The sequence below is a fragment of the Pseudophryne corroboree genome, chromosome 5 (genome assembly GCF_028390025.1).
Source record: "Pseudophryne corroboree isolate aPseCor3 chromosome 5, aPseCor3.hap2, whole genome shotgun sequence".
In the NCBI taxonomy this organism is placed as follows: Eukaryota; Metazoa; Chordata; class Amphibia; order Anura; family Myobatrachidae; genus Pseudophryne; species Pseudophryne corroboree.
In genome coordinates, this window is record NC_086448.1 from 668,655,255 (window position 1) to 668,668,797 (window position 13,543).

Below are 13,543 nucleotides of genomic sequence, written 5' to 3' on the forward strand. Positions count from 1 at the left end.
GCTCCAGCGCGAGTCTGAATGGATTTTCAGACTCGATACACTTAGCCCAAAGGGCTCAATGAACATCTGGGCCTGAATTGGTTTCTCTAATAATAACTCTAATTATTTTTGTAGTAACATTGTATTCAGTCTCTGTCCTGACTGCTATATTGACAGCTTTACATATCACACCTCTATAGATTGTGGATCTACTAATATGTATGATCTTTTTTGTCATAGACAATTGAGGATCATATGTATGTACATTATATTATTGGCACATATTAGAAAGCCAATCATTGCAATGTTAAATATTAGCTCTGATTACCATTGCTTGGGATGTGTTTTATCTGTATTTTTAAATATTTTCTTACTATGCACTTGTATATCTGTATTGTTTGTAGGATGTTATGTGGGTGTCTCAGTAATAGTCCAGCCCGCCTAGGTGAGGCGTGTGTTGGAAAAATGTCATTGATGACGAGTGGCCGGACGGAAGGGAGGTCCCGGCCCCCGGCTTCCGGCTACTGGCGTCCATGTGGAGGATACACTTAGTTAGGTAAGACACTTTTGTATGTACTATTGTCTGATGAAAATGACGAGTTAATAAAAGTGGCACTGAAACGTTACAAAGTAAGCCTGCTTGAGACGTGATTTTCATCAGTCCAGGAGTGTGTGTGCGTATGTATGTGTGTGTGTGTGTGTGTGTGTGTGTGTGTGTGTGCGTGTGTATGTATGTATGTACATATATACATACATACATATATATATACATACATATATACACACACATATAGACAGACAGACAGAGACAGACAGACAGATAGGACAGATAGATAGAGTTTGCTTTCTTTTGCAATTTAGATCAAGGGACTAATGCAATTAGTTGACAGGGTGAAAAAGAATAGTAGCCTCGGGCATTATTGCCTGAGGCTATTCAATTGCAGCCCTTTTTTCACCTGAACCCCTTTTTAACGCTCCATGAGAAATTCACAGATTCATGCGCTGACGGTCACGGCACCTGTTGACACGCTAGTTGTCAGGGATTTCTTTTTGTGTCTGTTCAGACACACAAAAAAATCCCTGATAAGTACAGTGCTGTGTGCTAACTTCGGGGCTAACTGAATAGCCCCGGAAGATCAATAGCCTGCTGTAAATTACTGCGGCTAATTGAATTCCCCTCTTAGCACTCTATCATGATAAATTTATCTTGTAAAGAATATTATTTTATTGATTCAGTAGTCATAGGAATACAGTACACACAAAAGCCCAACATAATCATTAGATAAAGGTTTGTGCCACAAATTTTCTTCCTTCCAGCAGGCTCTACTGACAGCCAACACACAAACCCGCCTACTTAAGCCAACACACTTTTCTAATGAAGCAGCCTTAAGAAGGTCTTATCTAGGAATCTAGGTGCTGTTTTGGATCACTTGGGAGTGGACTCTGCTTCATAAATCCTACTTGTGCTGTACTATTCTGCACGGCAAAGTCTCACAACTTCCAGCAGCCAGAACAATAGGATGAGAATCCATAAAGGCATCAGTGACAGTCTACTTCGCTCAGACCATAACATAATTCTCTGTCCCTGCTTCTTCTACTTAGAACTACAAAATAGTCTCTCCTAGAGCCAGCCCAGAGCCCTGCTTATAATTCCAGAGGTGCATCACAAGGACCATCCAGAGTTGCTGAAACATAGATAATCACCAAAAACTACACTCACTTACAACTGCCTCACTCAGCTGGGAGGAGAATGAAACAAACAAAAGAAATCACAGAAAGAAAGGATCCCCACTATATACCTTCCAGGGGTGATTTTCCCTGTACTCATCTGCCATGAGTTAGAAAAGGAAACATTCGTATTTCATATACAGGTTGAGTATCCCATATCCAAATATTCCGAAATACGGAATATTCCGAAATACGGACTTTTTTGAGTGAGAGTGAGATAGTGAAACCTTTGTTTTCTGATGGCTCAATGTATGCAAACTTTGTTTAATACACAAAGTTATTAAAAATATTGTATTAAATGACCTTCAGGCTGTGTATAAGGTGTATATGAAGCATAAATGAATTGTATGAATGTACACACACTTTGTTTAATGCACAAAATTATTAAAAATATTGGCTAAAATGACCTACAGGCTGTGTCTATAAGGTGTATATGAAACATAAATGCATTCTGTGCTTAGATTTGGGTCCTATCACCATGTTATCTCATTATGGTATGCAATTAATCCAAAATACGGAAAAATCCGATATCCAAAATACTTCTGGTCCCAAGCATTTTGGATAAGGGATACTCAACCTGTATATATTATTCAGCTCAAACATTCAAAGTCTTTAGCTTATATTAACACAAATAGTGATTTTATAATAGTTTGCATTTTAAAGAAAATGACTAACACTTGATACAACGCTACTTCAGGTCAATAAAGACCAAGGGAAACAAGAAAAATGCACTACTTCAGGCTGCAGTCACCTAGTCACATGCTTATAGCACAACCAGCATCAGCGCTGTAAGAACAAGTAGACAAATTGTGATATTTACAGAGATGGCACAACACTAACAAAGAAAAATCTTGCTCCATAAAATGGTCCAGTAAACATGTCAATTTGTAAGATTAGTGTGTCTCTGCTTAAGGACAATTGCCAGAGACCCATCCGTATTTATAACTTTTTAACAGAGACTATAGTGGAGTGACCAATTATCTGTAAATCTTTTGCTAACTACTGAGGCCAGTAAAAGTCTGGATGTGCAAGGAATATTAATGAGATCTCCAACTTTTATAAAGCTGCCTTCTGCTACTAGAGACAGATAAATCAATTCTGTTTGTAACATGATCAGAAGCACCGAGTTGTGTAAATAAACCCCCAGGTATGGCCTTTAGAAATTCAGCCTGGGTCAAATGTAAATGTCATACAAACTGCAATTTGCCAAAAAAAGCCTCTTAAAATACTGTTATTAAAGGAACAATAAAATCTCTTGTTCTTGTGCTGGTTCTAAAAAGCAGGAAAAAGGTCAAACAATCAAAGGTTGGTGAGAAATAATATATACTGTTTGGCAATTACATAATAAGGTCCTGAGTAACTATATAGAAATCTCATTTTGCAGTCCTGGCTAACCTGTGGTTCTCCAACTGTTGTGAAGTCCCAGCCTAAACGGCCGCAATTTTGCTTTTAAGGAATGCTAAAACGGTGGCAGGGCATGCTGGGATATGTAGTTTCAAAACATCTGGAGAGACACAGGTTGGCCAGGCCTTGATTATTGCCGTAAGTCAGGGATGGGGAACCTTCGTCCCTCCAGCTGTTGTTGAACTACACATACCAGGATGCCTTGCTACAGTTTTGCTATTTGGCCATGCTAAAACTGTTGCAGGGCATGCTGGGATGTGTAGTTCAACAACAGCTGGAGGACCGAAGGTTCCCCATCCCTGCCGTAAGTGAATTATGAGCATAACTTGTGTTTATCTTTTGCAAGTATCTATTTATTTAGTGATCTGCCCATTAGTGCTTGATAGCAACTATACTGCCATAGGGCCCTCTATGGACCATAATAAGTTCATATACACCACAATGATTGCTCCATCCTGAATCAGTACCCAAAGCAGAGTACCAATTGCATTAGTCTGAACTATATATACTCTCACTGTTTACAAATAAAAAATGACTGGATAACTTTGATCGAAACTCATATTACGTTTGTTTTATGGTCCGTTTTTCCATAAAGACAGGGCTCTCTCACCATTAGTATTTATCTCACCTTAACTCTCTCACCATTAGTATTTAGGAATTAGGTTAGGTAAAGTAGAAAATAAAAAGCATAGCTAAACAAAATGGAAACCCCACAATTGAGGCAATAAGATGCGAAGATATTTAAATAATTTTCTGGATGCTAATTGTGTTAATTAAAAAAAAAAAAACTATGGAATAATATCAGAAGTACTTTTTTTGTGTTGAGGAGTATTATCTAAGGTAATAAGTAAATACAATCAATAAATAAAATTAAGAAGAATAAAAAAAATAAAAAACTTAGAGACTGTTCTAGTCCTTATGGTAAATACTGCCTCTGGTCATGAAAGCGTTAAACTCATGTCTGGTTCTCTAGAAAGTGTTTTGTCTGACATATGGGGATATTCGATTGTCCTGAGGCAGACAAAAAAAAAAATCCCCGATAACCAGCCCTATCAGCCCAATTTCTTAGCAAAAATACATAGGTCTGGGAACTTTTCCAAGACACTAAATTTTTCCTCAAATAAAAACGGGGTATAAACTGAATAGCCCAATGCAAAACACCAGGCAAAAATTGCTATAATACCCCATTTTTGTACTAAATACATACCAGATTTTTGTACTAAATTTTAGCAGAGACAACTGAATATCCCCTTGTGTTGTCTGACTTGGCAGGCAATAGCAGTACACACGGCTGGGATTCAATTGCCCGCAGTAAATTACAGCAAGTGAATAAGGGAGGTAGACTCGGGACAACCGTGGATATCCAACTGCGCTCCCTTTTTCTACCGTTCACCTAAACGCCCATTAACTTAACATGTTAAACACAAGTTAACAGGTGTTAACACACAGAATCAGTGATAACTTCACGGATTTGTGCATTAACAGGGTTGCGGAAACTGTTAACCTGCTAGCTATCTGGGATTTATTTTATTTTTTTACCTGCTGGGCAGGTTAAAAAAAATCCTTGATAACTCCTGGCTTCAGAGAGAATTGGATAACCCTGGGGGATCAATTGCCTGTGGTAATCTACAGTGGGTAAATGAATCCAGGCTCTCAGTTGTTGGCCCTTAGGAAGTGACTAAAGAAAATGGATCAATTTCTTATTTAGTTTTACTGGTATCACAGTTAATCAACAGGTCTAAAAAAAAAAAAAAAAAAAAAAGGAAATCCCAATGTGCCTTACATAAAAACAACTGCATAAAATAAAGTACAAATTGTAAGTATCATTTTCACTCTGCATAGAATTTTTTTTTTTTTTTTTTTTAAACTGCTGCTGCTGGGACTTCCTGCACATAAAAATCTGCTTGTGGACAGGTGATTTAGAGATGTTGACATTGTAATTTAATGGTTGTCGATTTTTAGTTTTAGCATGTCCCATGTTATTACTAAAGCATATTTTTTGTTAATGTTACAGGCAACATGTTTCATCTGTCAAAATGTATTCTTCAAGCAAATGACAGTACATTGTAGCAACCTATAAAATACAATACCCTTGTGTTACCAATATAAACAATTATGTAAATAATTTATAGGATTAATAAATAAGGAACCTTGCTATAAACTGGTACTTTTAGAAAATGCTACAATTTAAACTGTTATCCTATTGACACTGATAATTATCTACAATTACAAATCATCAGCATTTGATTATATTAATTCTGTTTAAATATACGTATAAAAAAAACTGCATAATCTTTTAATTTAATAGAGACAAAGCTCACTTACCCAAACTTACTTACTGTATCTAAGCTATCTTGTTAACGTCAAACATATTGCATTTCACAGATTACATACTAACTCCTGATTTTTCTATCAACTGATCTAATAAGTAGCAAGTAAAGTCATCACTTGATAGACCGTCATGTCAGCCTCATGTAACTAACCTGTGTCAGGTCTCATCAGGACACTCTCCCAAGATTTGGAAGAGGAATCAAGTGCTGTAATGGTGGGGAGGGGGGGAGCGGGCACCGGCATCTCTCATCATGGGATCCCAAGTAGGTGATGCTTGTATTAAGGACAAGTTCATTCACGGCACGATGAGCATCAACATTTTAGTGTAAAATATACGTTATGGTAAGAACTTACCATTGATAACGGTATTTCTCCTAAGTCCACAGGTTCCACAGGACAACAATGGGATATGATGGAGCGACAGCAGATTGGCACCAAACGATCACAAGCTTTGAGGCCTCCCAGGATGCAACGGGCCCGTACATATAGCCCTGCCCAGGCAAATCAGTTGGATTCCACAGCATCTAGACAGGAGCATCATGTAGAGCCCTAATCAGGCAAGAAGAACACACATGCACACCCTTCCGTACAAGAAGGAACAGGTTAGTGAGTAGCTAGATCCTCAAATCAGGTGCGTCAGGGTGGGATCCCTGTGGAACCTGTGGACTTAGGAGAAATACCGTTATCAACGGTAAGTTCTTACCATAACGTATATTTCTCCGGTAGGGTCCACAGGTTATCCACAGGATAACAAAGGGATTTCCCAAAGCAATTTTAGTGGTGGGGACGCTCCTGATTGGACAGGAGAACCTTTCGCCCGAATTCAGCGTCATGAGAGCCAAAAGTATCCAAGAATAATGTTTAATGAATGTGTTAATGGAAGACTACATGGCTGCCTTACATATCTGTTCTGCTGAAGCACCATGTTGTGCTGCCTATGAAGGACGTACCTTACAAGTAGAGTGAACAGAGACATTAGCCGGAACAGGGATATCAGCTTGAGAGTATGCTTCCGAAATGGTCATTCGAAGCCCTCTAGCCAGCGTCTATTTAGTAGCAGGCCATCCTCTCCTGTGAATTCCGTAGAAAATGAAGAAAGAATCCGTCTTTCTGATGGCACTTGTGCGATCCGCGTAGATCCTTAATGCTCAGACTACGCCCCGCGATGCATCTCCCGCAGAAAATCCCAATACCTGAAAAACTGGGACTACATTTTCTTCATTAAGGTGGAATTTAGACACCACCTTAGGAAGATACTCATACCTAGTTCTGAGAACTGCTTTATCTGGATAAAAAAAAAAAAAAAAACACAGAAAAAGAGAATATTACAGCGCTCCTAAATCTGATACTCTTCTAGCTGACGCCATAGCCAGTAGAAGGAGAACTTTAGCGCAGCATTCCCTGGAAAAAGTACGCACATCCTGAAATTGGCAATTTTTCATTTGGAACCCTACAGTCAATGCTGATACTTGTACTCTCAAGGAAGCCACCTTCAAACCCTTATCTATTCCTGCCTGAAGGAAATCTAAGACCCAGGAAACTTGGAAAGATTTTGGGTCCATATTTCTTTCACTGCACCATGAATATAGGCCAGCCATATTTGGTGATAAATGCGAGCTGAGGAGGGTTTCCTTGCTCTGTGCAATGTTTGAATTTACCTGTAGCGAGAATCCTCTTGACTTCACGATAGAGGTTTCAAGAGCCACGCTGTCAATGATAGTCGAACCAGATGCCTGTGATAACAAGGACCCTGCATTAGTAGATCTGGACGTTGAGGGAGCAGACGTGAAGCATGCATCAGCATTCTCTGTAGATCTATGTACCATTGCCTTCTGGGCCAAGCCGGAGCTTTTAGAATCACAGCACCCTTTGCTTCTTTTATCTTCCTCACCACCCTGGTAGCAGGATGATCGGAGGAAATGGATACGCCAGATCAAACTCCCATTTCACTGACAAGGCATCCACAAAGATCGTTCCGGGATCCTTTGTTCTTGCCCTGTATGTGGGCACTTAGTTGTTCAGACGGGACACCATGAGATCTCTCTTTGGCAAACCCCACTTGTCTACCAGAGTCTGAAAGACTTCTGGTTGTAGAGCCCATTCGCTTGCTTGAATGGCGTGTCGACTGAGAAAATCCACTTCCCAGTTTAGGACTCCAGGAATGAATACTGCAGACAATGTTGGAAGATGGAGTTCTGCCCACTTTAGTATGTGACTTACCTCCTTCACTGCGGTTTGGCTGCAAGTTCCTCCCTGATGGTTGAGGTACGCCCCCGCCGTTAAATTGCGGATCTGGACTGGTCTTCCTTGAAGAATGTCTTTTGCCTGAATCAGGGCCATGTATATGGCCCTAAGTTCTAACAGATTTATTGGCAGGCAACTTTCTTCTATGGTCCATTGTCCCTGGAACCATAATCTTCCGGACACTTTTTCCCAGCATCTGTTGTCAGGATCTCCCATCTGATATCCAAAAGATTCTCTCTTTGTCTAGATGGGATGTCTATAGCCACCAGGCTGATGACTTTCTTACCTTGTGTGAAAGTACCATAGTCTGTTTCTTTATTGTCTGATGTATTCCATTCCATCTGGCTAGACTCAAAAGCTGCCGAGGTCTTGAGTGGAATTGTGCATACTCCACCATGTCGAATGTTGACACCATCAAACCCATCAGTCGCATAGCTGCGTGGATTGATATCGTTTGACTGTGTAACAACTCCCGAGTACTTTCTGTACCTTGGATATCTTGTTCAGAGGTAATCCATTTTCTGCAGTCTGGAATTCAGTACAGCCCCACAGTGAGTCATCCGTTGTGGCGGAACCCGAGATGACTTTGCCCAATTTATGAACCACCTGTGCCTCTGCTGACAAGTCATTGTCTGTTGGAGATGGCACAGAAGCCTTTCCTGTGCCAGGATTTAAAAAAAAATGGTAACAGTATTGCAATTTTCTTATCCCCTTCTTGCGGAGATAAGCTGCCATAATCATCATATTTTTGGTAAATACTCTGGAGGCTGTGGCTAACCCCAAGGGTAAGGTCTGGAACTAAAAATGTTGCTGGAGGATGGTGAACCTTGAGATAACACTGATGGAACAGTGCTATAGGAACCTGTAGGTAAACATCCTGACTATCCAGGGATACCCTGTAATTCCCTGGCTTCATGCCAGAACTATGGAGCACAACGTCTACCTGTGAACCGTGGTACCCAAACTTATTTGTTTAGGATTTTGAGATTGGGGGAAAAGATCCTTCTGAACCCAAACCCGGTTGGAGTAAAACCCCCTGTCCCTATTGTGCAGGGGTTACTGGAATGCCTATTCCTGACCAAAGCAATTTCTGAACTGCTTCTTGCAAACCCCTGTCCTTCACCTCTACCCGAGACGGACTGGAACAGAAACCTTCGAGGAGGATGCTTCTTGAAGAGAAACATAACCTAGAGATACAGCTTCTTGCACCCAGGCATCTGTTTGTAAACGGTTACCAGATCTGTGCAAACTGAAGAAGTTGGCCCCCTATCCTGGGGTCCCCCAGAAGGAGGCCCGCATCATCATGCTGATGGCTTATCCTCTGGTTTGGAAGCTGGCCCTCTGGTTGCCTTTGCTTCTTTGCCTTACCAAACTTATTGTATTGGGGCTGTTATGTTCCTTTATGACCGACAAGGCCGAAAACCGGACCCCTATGTTTGGGGTTATATGTGGAAGGAAACATGACCTTCTTGGAATCTGATTTTGACTCCAGAATATCTGTTAACTCCTTACCAAACAAACTTCCAGCCAAAGGCAAATTTTCCAGAACCTTCTTTGATTCTGAATCAGCTTTTCATGTATGTAAGCAACACTGCTCTGCGAGCAACTATTGTTAATGCTGATGCCCTAGAACATTAGTGTCCATATGAGCTATACAGGATTCTTGCTCCCTTGCAGGCGCTGAAAAACCTGTCTTCCAGTACCTCAGCCCAGTGTACCTACAGCACCTGGTATTCCAAGGTGGTCTCCCATCCCAGAACTAACCAGGCCCAACACTGCTTAGCTTCCAAGATCTAGTGAGATTGGGCCCATCCAGTGTGGTGTGCTGTAGATTGCAAGGTGAAGTCATGGCTGGCCTTATGACTGCCCCAGACAGAGACAATACGGTTTTCAGAAAACCATCCCTCTTTTGACGTTGACGCAAAGGCCATATACATTTTCGCACTATGAAATGATATGCGTATCTCTATAGGAGGCATTTCCCATTTTTAAACAGTCCTCAGCTGGAAAAGGATATTTGGAATCCCATTTACTGGCAACCTATATTCTTTATTGGGTATAGCCCAAACCTTTTCCCTGATTTTCATCAGCTGCTGGAGTCCCCCATGAGGAGGCCCTATTTTTTTGGGACATTTAAAAATAGGTACCTTATATTTAACACAGGCTCTGCTGAATCCTCTAAGGACAGAAAAGCCTTTACTGCTCTCATTAACTCAGCTATATTTACCTGTTCTTTGTATGCCGAAGAAGAGTATATAGAGGTTTCATCGTCTGATGAATCATCCTGTGTAGCCTGTGCAGTTGATGATTTATTTACACTCTGTTTCTCAGCTTGTTTTATTAGAGAAGCGGTTGGGGATACCGTAGGTAGAGAGCTGCCTGTATGGGTTAATAATTAACCCTATTCCTTGTATCGAAGCTGTAAGAATTAACCTTTCAGCTATACTGGACAAGGTCTGTGCAAACATCGCCTAAAGGGGATTTATCTATTATGCTGACAAGCAAACCATTTTACACATAAACCATCCTGTACCAGATCAGAGAGGATAATACAGTTATTGCAAGACAACATGATATGAGTGTTGGTGTTACTTTAAGTGTACTCTCGTCACCTGTGCCGCTCTTAGACATGATAAATAATCAGCACTTTCACAGTGTCCTACACAATTTGTCACTGTAACCACTTTATTGTTCTAAAGTGATATCAATCTGACCCCTACCCATACACCAGCGTTGAGGATCAGAAGACCAACTGACAACCATATATTAAAGTCAGCAATCACAATAGCAGTCAGTCATATGTTATATATTAGTCATATGAGCACATAATCAACTACAAACACATTTTAAAGTATGTAGGAGTACATATTACTGAATTCTGTTTTATACAGATCTTAATGTATTCAGATGCATTGCGAAGAAAACCACAGTAATGTGCACAGACTCATATGCAATAGGCACCTAAACTTAAGTAACAAAAGTAGATTGAAATTTAGTGCCGTATAACCCGTACTCGGTAGAGTAGGATACAGGGAGAGTCACCTCACTTCAAAGATTGATCAATACGTTGAGTGGATCCAGACGCTACTAGTGTACACCGCCGCTCCGGGAACTTTAAGTGAACACAGACGCACTGTGCATACAGACGCACCGGCCATACAGACGCCTGTATTGCGTCCAGGTCTCCTCGCGGTAGCGCTTAGTGAACACAGACGCAGCAGGTATATGCTACGACCGAGACCCCCCCCGTGGTAGCGTCTGAGACGGAAGTGAGGCAACAGTTCATGGCGGGAGACTCACGGAAACTGGTCATGAACTGGGGGGAGGGGCGACCAGGAGAGCATCTAACTCCCCACCGCTAACATCAACCCTGGGGATCGCGGCCTCATACTATTCCTGGAGCCTATGATCCCTAAGGCCTAGCGCTGCAGCACCCGTGGTGGCGGCGAGTCAGCTACTGTTTGGTTGTCTCCTTCCAATACAGTGCGGCTGTGTCCGTATTCCCCGACTACGGGGTACCAATGCCTTACCTTCTCCCCGTGCTCCGGCCACAGCCTGGTCACGTCTGCTGGACCTGCTAGTATATCCGACACAGACGCCCGCCGAGACAGCACTGTACACATGGGTCAGCGATGTTGCGAACTGGCGGAGAGTTGTTGGAGTGCCTCTTTCCAACATGCATATAAGACGCTGTTAAGAAAGATCGTTCAAAAATATTTTAAGACTATAAAAATAAAAAAAGAAAGCTTAGGGCTGCCCTAGAACAGCAGCCCTCTGACGAGGGTCTGGCACCTGCCGCACCAAACAAAAAACTGATTTGCCTGAAACAGTGGGCGGGGATATATGGATGGGCCCGTTGCATCCTGGGAGGCCTTAAAGCTTGTAATTATTTGGTGCCAATCCGCTGTCGCTCCATCATATCCCATTGTTATCCTGTGGATAACCTGTGGACCCTGCCGGAGAAAGTCAGCCTTTGCCAGTATGATGAACCCTCTGATAAATTGCTGCTATCACCTATCATATCTATCCATATATAAATGGCTGCCAATTAAATAGTGCTGCAGCTTTATATATTGAGATGACCAGTTGTGTGGAAAGTCAATACGAGCAATACTGACAAATTTATGGTCATGCTTATTTTATTAAAGAAATCCAAATTAAGTATAGGAAAGGACATACATCCACTTGTAACGATCAGTGTTGAAAGACTCATGCAATGTTTCTTTTTGAGAATAAAATTCCACATTTTGCTGAGACTGTGGGTGGAAAGATTGTATTCAATTGAATACAAAGCATAAAAACTACAGAATCCAAGGTCACAAACACTAGCAGTAACAGATTAACAATAATAGCCGACATACACACAGTTACTCTAGATGAAATGTTTTATTGTGGAGGCCCCAGCACGTCAGTATGTTTGAATGGGAAGCGTTCAGCATACCAGCATTAGGGATGCGGGCAGTCGGAATACCGACGCTGGAATCCAGACACTGTTCAGAAGACTGATTGATGGAACTCCGACACCACTCACAGTGCTGATGCCTGAATCCCGACTGTCGGCATCCAGAACGTAAGTATTCCGGGGATGGCAAGGATTAGGCCGCAGGAGGGGGTTAGGTGTAGGCACTATAGGGAGGTTAGGGTTAGGCTGCGGGGGCGTAGGGGGAAGATTTTCGCTGCAGGTACAGAGGGTTAGGTGGGTAGGGGAAGAGGGTTAGAATACTTACCTAGCAGGTGTTGGGATTCTGCGCGTTGGAATGTCGCTATTGGTCTTCTAACCACTGGAATCCCAAGCACCAGCATCCCGTACCCACCCCTTTAAATGTTCCCCCCACAGTTATCTATTATGGACACATTTTACATTGATTTGTGAACAGATTTTTATACCAACCTCAAATCTTGTACACTTTCTCCTAGTTTTTCTAATAGGAATTTGATATCGTCAACTATATCCTCATCATCATATTTCTGCTGCTCCAGGTTTTCCAGCTGTTTAAGGACTTTGCATTGGATCATGGCCAGGGCATACTCCTGTCTGGTTTCTCTCTCAGTTGATTTTTCCAGTAGATTCTACAATCAACAGTCATACATTTACTGTCAGCCAGACTTTCAGCAGAAATAGTACATAGCGATTAGTTAAAATATACTTTCACATAAATTCAGGGACACCCCTACAATGTGGTTCTCTGCATCCTAGGACAGGGCTTCCCTTTCAAGTCATTTAATGTAATTTTTTTGTATCATGACCCCCTCAATGTACTGCCCCTCAAAATGTTTCTTTATAAATAAAACATAAAATAATAATCTAGAGGTAACTCATTCTGGCTTTAAAAGAATTACTACTTTATATATTGGAAGTAACTTATGAAAAACATCTCTATAGAAACGTCCCTCTTTACCCCATTAACTAAAAACATGGCAGAGTACCAATGGGAGCAGTGAGCAAGCAGTTAATCCGGATTATATTTTGTTCATCATTTCAAATCTGAATCAGTGAAAGCCATGGGAACAGTGTGTACAGAATTAAAAAATGAGGGTTGTGAGAATCATTTCAGTGGTGAATACTGCTTTGTTTCCTAACACAACTTTTGGTGACAGATGCTTTTTGGGGTATTTTGGGGCGTAGATTCTGAAAATGACATTAGTTTTTTTCCATCAGGTCTGCTTATCAAGATAGGACATATATCCGAGTAAATTTATACATATTGTATTATATATGTATTGAATGAAGGTACGAAGATCAATCCAAAGAAATGATAGTGAAAACAATCAGAGGATAAGTCAGGAACAGATGAAACAGCATAGTTGGTTTATTCATATGCATACATTTGGGTGCCTCAGTACAAGAACTGAGAGA

The 13,543-nt window shown here is 41.2% G+C and overlaps 1 protein-coding gene and 1 pseudogene across 2 annotated transcripts in view; both read right to left on the reverse strand.

The window, feature by feature from the left end:
• ATP6V1H (ATPase H+ transporting V1 subunit H) overlaps window positions 1-13,543 on the reverse strand; it is a 254,213-nt gene that overhangs the window by 94,541 nt on the left and 146,129 nt on the right. For both annotated transcript variants that reach the window (XM_063923720.1, XM_063923721.1), the window contains exon 11: window positions 12,578-12,756. In XM_063923720.1, the coding sequence (XP_063779790.1) occupies window positions 12,578-12,756 (179 nt within the window). The remainder of the gene's footprint in view (window positions 1-12,577; window positions 12,757-13,543) is intronic.
• Window positions 9,402-9,519, reverse strand: LOC134931540 (5S ribosomal RNA; annotated as a pseudogene).